We start from the raw sequence: 16,199 nt of genomic DNA on the forward strand, positions 1-16,199 counted from the left end.
TGGCACTGAATTCAGTCTGCTACCAGTTTCCTCTTTTGTGTGAGTGTTGCTTTACTTGATTTCACACGGGTTTATTTGAGCAGAGACCAAGGACTCAGCACTTGGTCTTTAATAGTGTGTATATTTTATACTGCTTATTTAACAAGTCAATTATTGGTCTAGTGAAAGGAATACAGCGACTTTTACATTTACGGAGTTAAAAAATAGGTTTAAATCTACTTGTTACCCAAAACCACTGACTTAGAACGTAGCTTTAGTGTCACTTTTACTTGCTTTTACTTTGTCTCATCAAAATTATGAACAAATAAAAAAAAAAAAGATCCAAACCTCTTAGTCAGGGGTGTCAAACACATTTAAGTTCAGGCCAGTTTGATCAATTTTGGGCCAGATGAGTAAAATAATAGCATAATAGCTTATAAATAATGACAACTCCAAACTTTTCTCTTTGTTTTAGTGCAAAAAAAATAGCATTAAATTATGACAATATTTATATTTACAAACTATCCAAACAAAAAAGATGAGAATAGTTTTTTTAAAAAAAAGAATGAATGAATTTTCTTTAAAAAATAAGTGCAATTGTAAGAATATTTTGCCTCAACTTATCATTTATACATCTACAAAGGCACAAAATAGTTAGTAACAGACAGAGTATTGTTGAAATTGTGCTTACTTTTCTTTAGATATTTCAGGTTGCTCATATTTGTTCAGGTTATTCACATTTATTGTTAAAGGATGGTTCACTAATGTAAATATTTTCATCATTTAATGTTTTTTTGTACTAAGACAAATAAAAAAAAAATTGGATTTGTCTTTATTTATAGGTATAATGTAATATTATTTTTTCACATTAAACCAAGAGGAATTTCTGGAGTCATTATAGGTTATTATGGTATTATTTTACTTGATATCACATTGCTCTGTATGTGGCCTCTGAACTAAAACAGGTTTGACTCCCTTGATTGCTCATGTCTTCTGTGTAATTTTTGCACTTTGCAAATTCATCCTGCTCCATGTTTGACATCTCTGCTCTTAGTGATCACTCTTAAAAAATATCAAGGGATATATTTTACACATACGTCTTCACAGTCAAAGATAAAGCTAAGCAACTGAGAAATGTTATATTCACACTGCCAGCATTAGAGCTCAATTCAGATTTGCTGATCAGATTTGATCTTTTTGTTTTTCTGTTTTCATTATTTTCTAAAAATGTGGCCAATATCAGATTGCAGCATGAACTGGTCACCATCCTGAACTGAACCACATGCACAAAAGCAGTGGAGTTATTAGTGTTTAGACCGTTTACCTCAGCGAAAGTACTAATACATCTTGTAAAAACACTTCACTACAAGTTAAAGTTCACTTTTTAGTACAAATGTCAGTGATTATTGCATAGTGAGTGCCCCTTGTCAGTGACTTCTTGTTATATACTGTATGGTGGATTCATTTTACTACTCCGTTTATTGCTATATATGATGAAAGTTGAGCTCATTTCAATGACTTCATAGCACAAGTTGTGATGAATCTAGTACATAGTGATGTAAGACATGAATTCTGATGTGAGGTCAGAGCTGTTTCTAATTCAGAACCACATATGGAAGTGGGTGGATCACATCTGACCAGATTAGATTCCATACGATTTATGCAGTTCAAGCTGTCACAAAAAACACAAAACTGAGAGAAAAGTGTAGATTTATGACAACTCCGCCTGCAGTGAATGTTGCCCCAGAGACCCTGAAAATAAGACCCTCCTCATGTTTGAGAACTGCTGACCCCCACTGGTGTTCACCTGCTAATGCACCTCTACATACACCACCACACATTTTCCTGGGTGAACAGCAGGTTAGCGCCACATAAATGCACAAATTTCCAGAAAAAAAAAAACCAATCAAAACACATACAGAAGAAGAACTTTTATTTAATTGATACAATAAATATACAAAACTCAAACTAGCCAACATGCGACTGAAGGTGAAACCAGAGTGCATCTAAAAATTACACTGAAACTTAGAGCAATAGCTGACCATCTGGAAATTGTACAAAATATACAAACATCCCTTACTATTGTTTGAATCATTTCATGAGATGCCTATGAAAGAGTCTGTTTCATTCTCAGTGTTTCTACCATGTTGATTAGAAAGCAAAGGTTAAAGCACAGTCCATCTAAAGTACATCACACAGTTCACATCGCAGTGCCTTTTTCACATTTATCATTTATTACAGAAGTCAAAACAGCAAATTGTCTTCTAAGATCCGCCCGGTCTGATTCTTTTTCAGTGAGAAGAAAGTCTCGCGTTGCGTATCCACACACTTTTGACTCAAATGAAGCCAGCGGGAAGTAAAACAGGGAAAAAGTAGCCAACAATAAAGGCATCTTCAGGAGGCCACAACAGATTCCATTAAAAAGAAAATCAGCAGTAAATCAGAAGGATCCCAGACTCTGCCCTGCACATAGATAAGACTTAAAGGACCAGTTCAAGCTTTTTACACTCCTACGTAACCTATACATATAAAGGCTTAACTGGTTTAATCATGAAAACCATAACAGTGTAATCAGACACATTCAGTCGGCTTAAAATGCTTTGCAGCTCCCACTGAGGCACACAAGTATCGTACTATTTATAGAAAAGACACATTCAAGGACATCTCGGAAGGACAATGAGCTTTAAAGTACTGATCACCACAGTATGGAGATTTGAAAACACCAAGCATAATTTTAATAGTGCATCTGATTGTGGTGTTGCTGGAGTTCAGTCATAGTCAGTCCCAATGTTGAATAATATGCAAGCAATTATCAGCATTCAGAACATTAAAATGAGCATTACTGGCCTATTTTGTGGTTTTATGAGTCACTTTTATTGCAATAGATTGACTTACAGCATATATTTTAAAAACAGGCCAGTTGTTTTTGTACTGTATAATCTTGTAGAGTAATATTTTTATCTCATCATGCAAGAGTACATCCTGAGTAAAGCTGAGGTAAATCTCCAGGACACAAAGAAGAAAAGCTGGAGACAAATTAAGACTTTGCTCTTCAAAATCATCGACTGTATAAACATGCAGCTGTATATACAGAATAGTGGATCTCATGTCGACAGTGTCATTCATTTCATCTGTTTCTTAAGCGAATGACACAAAGAGATAGGTGTCATGTAAAAATATATACTGAACTCAGCTGGTGCATTTATATATATGAAAATGTATGACTTGTTCTATGAGTCTAAAGAGCAGGACAGTATGAGGGAATTATAAACATCCAGTGCAGTGCTAAAAAAAAAGAATATAAGGACCGATTAAAGTGCAACTTGGCATGATTTCACAACAGATATGTGGATTATTAGAGGCAAAAGAATTAAAGAAACATATATTTAGAAAGGACGTGTTAAAGTGACAATCTATCCGAAGGACAAGCAAAGTTTGGGTATCAAACACATAGTCCCTGTATGCTGAATAGAATAGAAGGCTAAAAAGTCTTTTCTAAGTTAAAATTGTTAATAGTGAGGAAAATCAACTTTCCATACCTCTTTTGCAGCATTATGTACATCCCCACATTTCATTAATCTGGACACTGTGTTGTGTATAAACACGTCTGACCAAACTCTGTGGATGGTGAAAACTTACTGGGCTCTGTATTTGAAAACAGAATGAACAGAATATTGGCTAAACTATCACTTTAAGGAAAAATAACCACACAATTTCACTAATCCTATTCTGTGGAAAGGAAAAGAAGCAGAAGGCAAGGCAGTGATCTGGAATGCACAGCATTCATCTTCAGCAACACAATATCACTCCACCAGGGGGCAGCAGCATTAAGATATACATGTTTTCCAGGACAACAGCAAATGCTTGAGGAGTACATATGGAATCTACCAACCAGAGAATAGATGATGTTCATTTGTCGAGTAATAAATTAGAAAGTAGTGATTAAACTCAATAAATGATGGAGTAATGCTCAGTCATACGGGAGGCCAATGCCTATGGGATGCACGGAACACTGTGAAGTTTGTTCAGCTACATAAAACTGTCTACAGAGAACACACAGGCCTTAAGGAGGCACTAATGTTTAAAGAGAGACAAACATTCATGTAGTTGGCCACACTCACACAGAAAATAAAGCAGAGCACGCTGGTTGAGTTGTAGGAGTGCAGCGCCAGAGTGGGGTCCCAGAGTCAGAGATGAGAGTGAACAACGTTGCCGGGGCAGAGTAGGACAGAAGTGTGTGGGCAAGAAGGAGCCACGGCCCTGTTTGAGTGTTTCCAGCACATAATATCTCACTGGGTGACTGGGTGGGCAAAAACTATGTGTTAACTGCAGTGCCCACACATCAACCCAGCAGTCGGGAGGCTGTGGGGACACTCTATGGGTTCAAACAGGGCACTTAGCTCAGTGGAGGCTGGAAGTCACGGATGAGGGGTAAGGATGGGGTTGAGGTCTGGACAAAAGGATGAGCAGGGTTTTTTCTGCCAATCAGACCTGCTCCTTGAAGGCATCTTGTGCAGCCCTGGAGGCAGCATTAGCTGCTGCCGTCTGAACTGTCTTGTTGGACATGACGCCTGTGGCGAACTCCTGCTGCGCCTTCTCGAAGCTGGCCCCGGTGGTGCGGTACATTGCATGGACCTATTGGAAAAAGACAAGTTTAGCGCAGAACGACTTGTGACATGTGAGCCATACAAGTTATTTGCTGGTTTATTGCAATTTTACCTTTTTAAACATGATAAGTGACATGACGGCCAGTGAGGTAAAGAGGGCAGCAATGAGGATCATGATAATGCCAACTGGGATGTTGGTATTTAATGCTGTCAAAGCTGAGATCCAGCCGCTGAGGGAAGAAGATGGAAACCAATGAAAAAAAAGACAGAACAGGATCCAAAGTCCTTCACAAGAGTGCAACAATAACTTCAGTTCAAAGCCGCATGCAATACATACCACATATCTTTATCTATGTTATCAACTATTATTCTTTCAGGCAAATAAAACTCTTTCTTATTATTTATTCCACCTTTTTACGGATTCAAGAAATGCTAAATGCTTAATTATCATTTGACTTCAGTTTATTTTCTTTTCATAAAACTAGTCAAAACATATACTGTCCTATCTCAGTGGTTTGTAAGTTCCATGTGCAGTAAATGTATGGTTTTGTCCTGTTGTCTCACCTGGTGCCCCAGCCAGTGATGCCAATGCACTGGATAACATAAATGCCAAACTGACAGATGTACACAAAGAAGAAAATGAAAAACCTGAATGAGCTGTCACTCCTGCAGAAAGAAGAAGAGGACATTATGAATAACACAAAGAGCATAAACAGCCAAAGCATTAAACATGTGTGTTGTGTTCTATACCTGAACGCTCCATAAAGTGGTCTGTACCAACATACAAAAGAGCAGGGTGTGAAGAGCATAAACCAGAGGATGGACAGGCCAAAGTCCACCCCACGTGACGCGTCCACACAGAACCAGGCCAGGCAGCCGAACATGTTTGCAAGCAGCGTCCCGGTATGAACTAAAAGAGCGAATGGGACAGAAGCAGAAAGAGGAAAACAGTTGTGAGCTTTAGTGAAAGTGGGACAGTGCGACAGCCTTGGCATGCCACTGAATATGTCAGAGAATTAAAGACAGGCTGAAGGACGGTAGTGTCCAGTGTCCTGCCAAGTCAGACTGAGTTCAGGATGGAAAAGGACGAAACACTGACGTTTAATATTTCAACATGTAAGACTGTGCAGGACTGAGAACAGGAACACACACTAATTTAATAATTCATCATTACAGTTTGTTCTCGGGGTCCTAATAGCGACTGCGTGTACAGAGGGCCTGCTCTGTTGTCTAATACCACAGTGTGAAATATTACATCATTCTGCTGTTTGGCAAAGCAGAGCTACTACCTACAGCTTGTATAGCATTCATTGCTGGGTTCTTTAAGACAAAAACAGTCAAATCTCTGCTTTTATTAGGCATTAATCTGACAATAAAGTAGCAGATGTGAAGGAGGGAAACATGTTGCCTCTGAAGGCTTCATCAACTAGAACCTTTAAGCGATCATCTGACTAAGTCGCTTCGTCTAACCACATGACTGCACCATGTGCCCAGTCTTATCATGTGGTTCCCTTTGGAAGCCATTCATTCTTTGTATCATAGATGCAAACGGTCACTAGTAATAACAAACTGCGAAGGACCTGCTCTTCAGGGGAGGGTGGGCTAAAGGGTCATATGTCAAAGAAATACAACTTTATTCTATGTGAGTTAATAACATTTCTGAAGTTGTTTTGTGGCTTTAAAAGGCAGAGATTCTATTTCTAGTGAGCATCTCCTGTTCAGAGTACTGAAAACAATAATACTAACTGTCTCAAGACTTTGAAAACTAAAAAACAGCTTCATCTGCAGATCTGCACTTCAGCAGTGACTGCAAAATACCAGCCGGAGCCAGTCCAATTATTTCATTTAACCCAGGGGAAGAAAGTCAAAGACAGCAGAAACATGAATAGTGCCTTAAGAATGCACAGTTTAGCATATTTTTCCAAAACATCAGAGGACACAGAGTTAGACTAGTTATGAAAATAAACTAAAATTGTACAAATGGTGGTTTTGTCTCAACCTGATTTATGTGTAATAAGACAAAAACAGCTGCTTCTGGGAAAGAATCTACATAATTCCTCATCAAGTTAAGGAAACAGTATCTGACATGTGGTCACTGTAAGTTGAACTGTGTTTACTGGCCATTTACCTAGGGTATTTAGATGTATGAATGGAATTTAAGGTAGATGACTTGAGATCTTAAAGCTGTCAGAAGGCTCAACTGAGTTTTCGATGTCGACTGTAAGAAGCTTATCTGGGTCAACCTTTCTCCAGATGATTGATGACTGTGCAGAGATTACATCTCATCTGTACTTTACTTCCCTGTGTTGGATTAACACCTCAACATTCCTCAATATCGCTGATCAATATCACAAAACAAGGAATAAAAGAAACACACTTACACATCCAGAGGTAGTACATAATCTTGACTGTCTTCTGAAACTCTACAGGAATGTCCACTGTAATGTCATGGTAGAAACAGGGGCCCACAGGGAACTTTTCCGGGACTGGGGGCCAGTTGTTCTTCCTGCCTGAAAGAGGACAATACAAATAAAGGTTGGGAGTTTATATATATAGTTATATATATATAGTTTTAAGAAATACAGCTTAATATTTTCCTTGACAACAAAAAGAGGTATTCTGCATCACTAATGACCTATACCTGTCTTCTGTCTGGAACCAGAAGACGGGACCACATCACCCCTGTACTGGCTTCCTGTCACCTACAGGATCCAGTTTAAGAATTTATTGTATGTCTTTTAGTGCCTGAATGGTTTGGCAGCCCCTTACTTTTCAGAGCTTTTAACTGTGCGCATTCCGGCTAGAGAAACACAATCCACAAATTGCCTGATTTTAAACATACCAAATACCCGTCTGAAGACAAAAGGCGACAGAGCCTTTTCAGTAGCAGGTCCAAGGCTCTGCAACGCTCTGCCCCATCATGTCACACGTGCACAGTCCCTTGAGCACTTTAAATCTCTATTTAAGACACACCTATTTGCACTGGCTTTTAATACAAGTGTGTGACTTTTATTTGTTTTATCTTCTGGTTGTATTTTTAGATACTATTTATCCTATTATTGTATATCTGCTTTATCAGTTTTAGTATATCTTATCTTCTATATCTATAAATTTTTATTAGTTTTATTTACACTTATATCCTTGTACAGCACTTTGCGTTGTTGTAAATGTGCTATATAAACTTGACCTTGACCTATACTTTATAAAAACCAGCTGTTGGCCATTTAATGTGAATGCATTCTCTACTTGTTCTGGCTAGTTATTTGTGTAATTCAAGTAGTCAGAGAAAAACATAGCACCTTATGATGAATATATGGTTGGCACAGATCTATGATGTAATGTTATATTGGGTGCCTGCTACAATTGAAGATCTGCACCTCAAGCTGAAATACGCACAGTTTTGTCTGTGGATGTAGAACCAGTGTAACCAAAACTTTTGCCAGCACTGATCTTTTAAGTTCTAGTTCTGACCTCCTGAGGCACTGAGTGACTGCATTTCTCTCTCCCGGCGGTCCAGCTCTGCAGCCTTCCTCTCCAGCTCCTCCTGCCTCTTCAACAGCTCTGTTGCTGCTCGTGACGGCTCCTAGTCACGCACAGAAAACACAGATATCAGCACGATGGTAGAAGCAGAGGAGCGTGTGTTTTCTGTCAAACAGACTGAGTATTTTGGCAGCTCAAAGGTGCTTTTGTCACTGTGGCACTGTGGTGTATTCAGAAATTCTTTCTTTGTACATTTGGAAGAAATCCAGATTCGCTACAGGGGCAACACCAGCAGGAGGAGGGACATCACAGAAACATGTTCCCAGGAGCCTGACTATAAATGAGATGCACAGTCACAAGTTATTTTTTGTGGCTGCATTTATTTCTCTCCAAGTCGGCGTATTCCTCTGCTAGAAACCTCAGTCAACCTCCTGGGGGGCTGCGTTTCTGTCCCCAGTCTCAGCATGAAACCAAGACTCAATGTTTATGCATTTTCTGGTGTCAGTACAGTCACACTCTCTGCTGAAAATGCTGAAATAAACCAAATGAGGTGTCAAAATCTTAGTATTTATATGTATATGTGCGTGCTATGTGTAGTGGTCAGAAATACCTGTGCCTGAGGCTGTGAATAGGCTGGAGGCTCCTCTGTTGGTTTCATGATGGCAGGCTGTGTGCTGAAGGTGGGGGCTGCAGGCTTGGCGGCCATACCTGCAGATGTCTTTGGAGGAGACATTTAGACATTTATTCTTAAACCAGCTGACATTTAAGCATTTCTCAACTCACACCATGAGACTCTACACTTGTGTGACACTGCAAAAATCCATATAACTCTAACACTCTGTGCATAACGGGGTCAAAAAAAGAGGAAGTAATGATGAATACCTCTTACAGTAGTAACCTCTTCAACACTAACAACCATGCAAAAACAAAATGAGCAGTTTGCTTCAGTGCTGTACCATATATATGCAGAGAGCAATCAAATAGTTACAAGATAAGTAAGCACTGAATACAGTTTGTGAGATATAAAGGACAGCATATTGCCTGTTTCCAAAAATAAAGTACTGCTTCAAGGAGCTCAGTGTGTATACGTCTAGAGTATCAAGTTTTATCTGAATTATCCTGATTATCATATTATTTTTACCTGATCAGTGTATTTGAGCCCACTAACTCTATATTAAATGTAGATGTACTCACTGGTTTGCCATCTGTGAAGGGATTGTACTCCTCTAGCCCAGGAGGAGCAGCTTGTCTCACTTGAGTTACTGATGGATCCTGAAAAATCACACAAAACACATCTCATATAAAACATACACTTGCAAACTATAAACTCCAGAACAAGAGCTTAATATCTGTAGGCACTGTGTGGATATTTTTTGCATTACAATATCACAGTCTGTCCTTGTATTTTTGCCAAAGACAGCAGTGGAAATCTCTACAGTAAGAGAAAAATGGCATATGTGAGTGTAAAAACCCTCCATTATTCTGCCAGAGCAAGGCCAACAGCCCTCTTTATTCAACAGGCCTATAATTCAATATGTGCAAAGACGGGATGATTCCAATAATCTTCACGGGAAGACAGTTATAAATAGCCCATCAGAGTACATACATTTCACAAAGGGGGGCACATGCCCCTGACTGTTCTCGCAGAAGAAATTAAATGAATTATAATGGAGACTGAGTTTTTCTCCTATGCTGTGCTAAAACACTCTACGATCCTTCTAACCACATTCCTGACCTACGAGACCAGCACATTTAAACAAACTTCAACAAACAGACTAGTGAAGAACAGTTTTACAATGTACTATGTAAACAAAAAAGTCACATCTCAAACATTCAGAAACAAAAAACCCTGTGTGCACCATATTTTAAGGGTAAGCTATTACATTTAGCCTATGTGCAACTCTGTAGTTGTTTTGTGTCCACTGGCAATTAGTACAACAGATCAAACTTTAAATGTACACAGTTTCATGTCTTTTGCCTCTAACTGCATGCAAAAATAATAAGCTTACCATCAGCTGTGGTCAGTCATGCACTACTTTCATTCAAACTGCCACCAATGATTACCATCCAATCTGGGTTTTCCTGACGTTCTATCCTTATCCAGTCTCAGTGCAGTCCTCCTGTTGTCTCGCTGACTCTTAAATTTCTACAAGCATCTCTTTCACTGCCACACACACAGCCTGCAACTTGTCACCAGACCAGGGCCATGAATATTTCAAGGAATGTTGTGTTTAAAGTTTAATATTGCCCTATTGAGCAGCCAAACAAACTGATGCATATTCACTCACTGTAAAGCTGTGAAGATCTATGAAGGTAAAAAATCAAATGACTAGGTCCACCTGTTGCAGGGCTGTGTGAAAGCTAATTGTGCAAACTAATTTAAAGGTTATGGATATTCTGTCAAAGTAGAAAATGTGTACGTGCCAGGGAGCTCTATTGGCTGAAACTAATACATGCATAGTTCTACATGAGCAGGTGCTTAAATCTGACTGGCTGAAGACAGTTTATCCAAGCGCCTACACATTTCTTTCTGTGCTGTATTTGATGGACATGCAATGTGTAACATAAAGGTACTGAGACGATACAATTTCATTTCTATGTCTTATTATATCCTTAATTTCTGCAATTAGCCTACATCCAGAAAACTAGGACAAAACACAATGAACAATCTGATGTATAACTGGGAGAGATGAAATTTAGCAGGAAAGAAGCCAGCAGGGATTCTTACACCACATGTCACCATGACAGCACCATATGATTTCATGAACTATTGAAAATAGCTCAGAGATGGATACAAAGCTCCATCTCTCCTCAGGCAAAAGTGTGAGCCAACAAATGACGGAAAATGGCAGGACAGCAGGGACTCACTAGTCATGTCAGTATGTTAATGGGGTCCCATGAATAATTCACTTATCATGTGGCTGCATGGCCGAACTGTGCCATCAGCATCTTTCAACATCACACAGTGATAGAGAAAGATGGCAGAATGACATTAAGGTACATTTCTGTAAAGAATAAAAGCTTCTGAATCAAAGAAAATATTTACTGCAGCCATGCCCATATGCACAAGATAATATGTGGTTTGCTTTGTTTGTTTGCCATCTTTACATAATGATGACTTTTCTCAGTGGAAAAACAAAAATCAATAAAGTTTTAATCTAAAATTACAATACAATCAGTTACAAAAATGCTAAATAGTAGGTTCTCTAAAACTCATTTTTGGTACATATGAGATGTAGTGAAGAGGAACTGAAACACACACAGTCTGTGTAGGTTCTCATTTGCCCAAGTCATCATTCTTCTTGGTAGTTCTTCTCAGTTCAACTGGACTCGTTAAGCTCTTTTGAAAACATTTCGTCTCTCATCCAAGAGACTTCTTCAGTTCTAATAACTGGTGAGGGTTTATAAGTCCAGTTTCCCCCACCAGTTATTAGAACTGAAGAAGTCTCTTGGATGAGAGACGAAAACATTTTCAATAGAGCTAAACCAGTCCAGTTGAACTGGGAAGAACAACCAAGACGAACTACACACAGCAGTATTGAAAAGGGAGGAATCCACTAAGGGAGAGAAAAGCACATGACCAAATGCATGCTTTCACCATGATGAGACACTGTAACTAGTCTCTGTAGAAATGACGTCTATGTAAAGCAAACAATATAATGAAACCATGACTGGGAAGAGACATTACACACAGGAAAAAATAATGTTCCTTCATCTTCTTACTACTAATAAAAGTCACAGAAAGACAGGCTGTTTTAAAGATTTACTTTAAAAGTTTCCATGCTGAAACCTTACCACAAATATTGAAGCTCAATCTAAGTGCTGTTTATCATAAACTAAACTTTGATAAAGTTAGAGGAAAACAATCTAATTCAACTTTTTCACTGAAAAACTCATTTGATGTGCAAAAGTCCACTTGGGCATTGAGCTAAAATATACCTATGACACTTTGACTCTATTCAGTGATAAATGTGCACATAAGGTAATGTGTGTACAGGGAAAGGTGTGAGGCAGGTGGGTAATTAAAACTGAGGTAATTCCATGTTTGAAACGATAAGATTTTAAAGGAACACCATGTAATCAACCTGATGAAGTCACAGCTAGAGATAACACTAGCTTTATCACCAGGAAGGCTAATCAAGCTAGCAACAACAACACTGCCCCTCTCCTTTACAAGCTGTGTCACTCCAAAAAGGCAACAATAAGCCACAATAACAGCAATACTTTACTAATAACAGGTGGCCGAACGTGTTGTCAGCTGTTATTATAGGTATTAAAGTGACGTACATTCTTAAAGCTGCTTGATACAACAGCCATAAAGTGACTTCTATGGTCAACATCAACCTGTTCTTAATATGATATAACACAGATGCTAACGCTAATGCGGCTAACAGTGAGCTAACCTTACCTGGAATGGGTTGCTGACGTCTGGGTCCGCGAACGGGTTACTGTCGAAATCTGACATTGTACCGAGCAGGTAGCTTTAAACGTTAAAATGAAAGCCGTGTGTAAACTAAAAGCTGTCACCAAAGTTAAAACTAGCTACTCGACAAAAGGCTCGGTATGTGACAGCCGTTAGAAACGACACAGTCGGAGGTGGAGTAAAGAGTTGACTGGACTGTGACCGGAGACACTATCAGGACTGACTGGATACCAGCGGAGGATCAAATGTCACACAACGATCCGCCACACGGAAGTAAAGAAACGTCACGTCCTAACCTGCGGAAAACAGCTGTATCTGAACATTAACTTTATCATAAGCTTGCGCGCAGACTTACAAAACAAGCTATTATGGGGTATAGCAAACTCACTGTTAGATAGCATATTGTTAGAATTAAATATTGGCAGCCACACCGATTTGTTATTTTCAATGTTTTTGCCCTCATTTTTAACTTTTATAACATAGAGAAGAGATGAGGTTTTGTTGTAGTTACTACTATTGCTTTAATATAAAACTGCGCAGTAAGATATTTGTTGAATGTACTTTTTTTTTAATCTCAGTTTCCTCGTCTTTGATAACCGTTGTACCACTGCTACCTTGGCAACAAGCAGGCCCTAGGTGGCTCTAACATAGATCTAATCATTGTAAACGCGAAGTACCCGGCACATTGTTAAACAGCATTAAAAACGCCTAGCTGTCTCTTCTAGGTCTTGTGGCTCTATGTCCCCTCTGATGCCGAAGCCCTGTCATGTGATACCAACTTGTCCAACTCACACTTCCGCTACTGCGTGTAAAAAGTTGGTTGAAATCTCGGAGAAGTTTGGGTCTGCAGGAACATTACATACAACGCAACGCTGACTTTTTCCCAGAAATTTTGGATTTTTTTTTTTAGCTCAGAGGTTAGATAGAAAATTCTTTCTGCCAGGGAGCTGTTTTAATGCGAATCATGTCGACGGGAGCACTGTACAACGACCAAGGAGGAGCGGAGACTGCGGTGGAAGCGGGGACGGAGAGTGCCCCGACCTCCTCCAGTACCGGAGCTGCCTTCGGACTTTTCAGTGCTGACTTCAAAAAGTAAGCCCCTAAATGTTACTTTTGGTATCAACTCTGTTTCTTATAAACACGACAGACAGCTACAGTAAACTTAGTGCGGCTAAGTCTCAGTGTAGCTAACTTTAAACAGACCACCAAGTCCCGCCTGCAGCATCAACAAGCTAGGCAGTGATGGCGACTGACAGCTAGCCATTTTCTATCTTAACTACGATAAAACCCTATCTTTAGACGACTTTTAAACATGTACTGTGTGCTAGTGTTTCCCATCGAGAAACAACCACAGCTGCTTTTAAGGTATTGAATAGAATGTACATAATAAGAAGTGGTTTTTATCAAGATAGGGATTAATTTAATTAGTGAATATCAGGTTTTCAGATCATCAGCATCACAGATTTAACCAGTTCATATAGTACCAAGAGCAAAAGCTATTTAAATGTATATTCTTGCTTATGTAATAAAGCAGGGGTGTCAAACTCATTTTAGTTAGGGGGTCACATGTAGCCCAAATTGAACTCAAGTGGGCCGGACCACTAAAATAATAACAGTGAAAAAAATAAAATTATAGTAAAATTATTAAAATTATGATCAGGTTTACATCTACAAAGTTTCCTTAAAAATCTGAATAACATGAACAACTTGAATTATCGTAAGCAAAACAAGTGCAATATTAACAATATTATGCCTCGGTTTCTCAGTTTATCATTTACACATGCGCATTACAATTTGCATTACAGTTGCTCAAAACATTTAGTAACAGGCAGAATATTGGTAAAATTGCATTTACTTTTCTTAAGACATTTCCATTTGTTCATATTTGTTCAGGTTATTCACATTTTTATAAAAGTATAGTTTGGTAATGTAAACCTTTTCATGTAATTTTACTTTTTTACACCAAAAAACAAAGAGAAAATTTTGGGTTGTCATTTTTTATAGGTTATTATGATAATATTTTACTGGTCTGACCCACTTGAAATCTAATTGGTCTGTATGTGTCTGTAGGTGGATTGATTGTTAATATCTTCAGTGTAATTTTTGCATTTCACAAATTCATCCCGCGGGCCGGATTGGACCCTTTGGCGGGCCAGATTTGGCCCCCGGGCCGGATGTTTGACACCTGTGTAATAAAGCCAGGATAAACTATTACACGTTTCATATTTCCATACACAACTGATAGGCAGCTGCAAAGTGCTTCCACTATGTAGAATGGAGTCATTTACTTAGAATAGGTTTACTGCTTCCACTGAATTACCACAGTATATTTATGCTGTAAATTACAGTCAGATTATCCTATCAATTCACTTTACTGTAGTAAATCGTGTAACATGGCTGGCCTGGGAGAGATGAAAAGGCTCTGTACTTGTCATACCTGATACTGACCTATTAACACATATCTTAAAAAGCAAATAACTGAACTGAACATGGGAGCTGTGACATTATTTTTAGTTTAATCTCAGCAGCCTGACACTAGAGGGCAGCCAGCCACCAGTATAACCAGCCTTTGCATTTTATATATGCCTGTAAAATGTGTTTTTATGCTCATTGTCTGAAATACAACATCACCAGCTCTACAGGTGTAATGTAGTAACTGTGGAGGGAAGAGTTACTCGTTTACATTGTGTGTGCTAGTTACTGCAAGAAGTGTTTTTCATCTTTTACCTACTTTTCTTTACTCTGGTGTATGGTCTGGATAGATTACATTGCAGCAGCTCATTTTCTTATTCCATGAAAAGTAGATGGCTCTTTCCCATATGGTTAACTTTCTTCTAAAACGTTTAATATTGTTTAAGATGCCATGTGAACCTCTTAAGCTGTCTCACATGACAGTCTTCCCAGTTTGGCAAGAGTAGATCATATGTTTGGTTACCTCTTGGCCAAATACAAGGCCATGAATGATGCTTCTGTTTGCATATGTCCATTTGACACGATTCGCAATGTTTTAGCCTGTGCATTTAATAATTGTCCTGTGGCAGTGTAATTATCTTTCTGGCACATTTCTCTCCTCATCCATCAATAATAATTAGCCCAAACTTTGTTCAGTTTTTGTGGAATAAATAAAACCATTTTTTATTATAAATTAAAACAACTTTCATTTTGCCATTGGAAGTTTGTTTTGTCATGTGTTAAGAATGCAGCCAGATTCCTGTAATGTTCTGCAGAGTGAAATGAATCTCTCCGCTCACTAAAAGATCTATGCCAAATCCAAGTTAGATATGGAGTTCACTCAGACCCTGTTTACTATCTGTGACTAATGAGAGATTTCACTGTGAGGGAGTGGTTTGGTTGTATTTGTTTGTTATTTGTACTTATTTCGTTAAAGATGGGGTTGTAAACTTGAGCTTTATATTCATTAATATGTTTTATATCCCATCCAGGGCACATCTGGTATGTAGAAAAGTCATGATAAAGCTCCAAGACTTAATTATAAAGACAAGAGTATGTAATTGAAGTAAATGGGAAAGATCCGCTGTTTCACACACCACACAAAAATGTGTTGCATTCCTTACTTCTTGCCAGGAAGTGGTGTCAACTGTGTGTTAGATCCTGTGAGGTTCCAGTACATGTGATTATAGAATGTTTAAACTCAAGTTAAGTCCCATTTCTGCATGCTTTATCATATTTTCTGAAGCATGTCATTATGG

The 16,199-nt window shown here is 38.6% G+C and overlaps 2 protein-coding genes across 2 annotated transcripts in view; one reads left to right on the plus strand and one right to left on the minus strand.

The window, feature by feature from the left end:
• Window positions 1-1,895: 1,895 nt before the first annotated feature.
• LOC115429675 (secretory carrier-associated membrane protein 1) lies at window positions 1,896-12,864 on the minus strand. The gene is made up of 9 exons (XM_030149319.1): window positions 12,475-12,864; window positions 9,261-9,338; window positions 8,677-8,784; window positions 8,058-8,169; window positions 6,968-7,096; window positions 5,337-5,496; window positions 5,151-5,252; window positions 4,699-4,816; window positions 1,896-4,614 (listed from the first exon to the last, which is right to left on the minus strand). The coding sequence occupies exons 1-9, from the start codon at window positions 12,529-12,531 to the stop codon at window positions 4,465-4,467; spliced, it is 1,014 nt and encodes a 337-aa protein (XP_030005179.1). The 5' UTR covers window positions 12,532-12,864; the 3' UTR covers window positions 1,896-4,464.
• Window positions 12,865-13,197: 333 nt separating this feature from the next.
• The window catches only part of ap3b1a (adaptor related protein complex 3 subunit beta 1a), a 51,551-nt gene continuing 48,549 nt past the window's right edge, over window positions 13,198-16,199 (plus strand). The window contains exon 1 of the mRNA XM_030149318.1: window positions 13,198-13,581. Within this exon, the coding sequence (XP_030005178.1) occupies window positions 13,445-13,581 (137 nt within the window). The 5' untranslated portion in view covers window positions 13,198-13,444. The remainder of the gene's footprint in view (window positions 13,582-16,199) is intronic.

This window comes from Sphaeramia orbicularis, chromosome 12 (genome assembly GCF_902148855.1).
Source record: "Sphaeramia orbicularis chromosome 12, fSphaOr1.1, whole genome shotgun sequence".
In the NCBI taxonomy this organism is placed as follows: Eukaryota; Metazoa; Chordata; class Actinopteri; order Kurtiformes; family Apogonidae; genus Sphaeramia; species Sphaeramia orbicularis.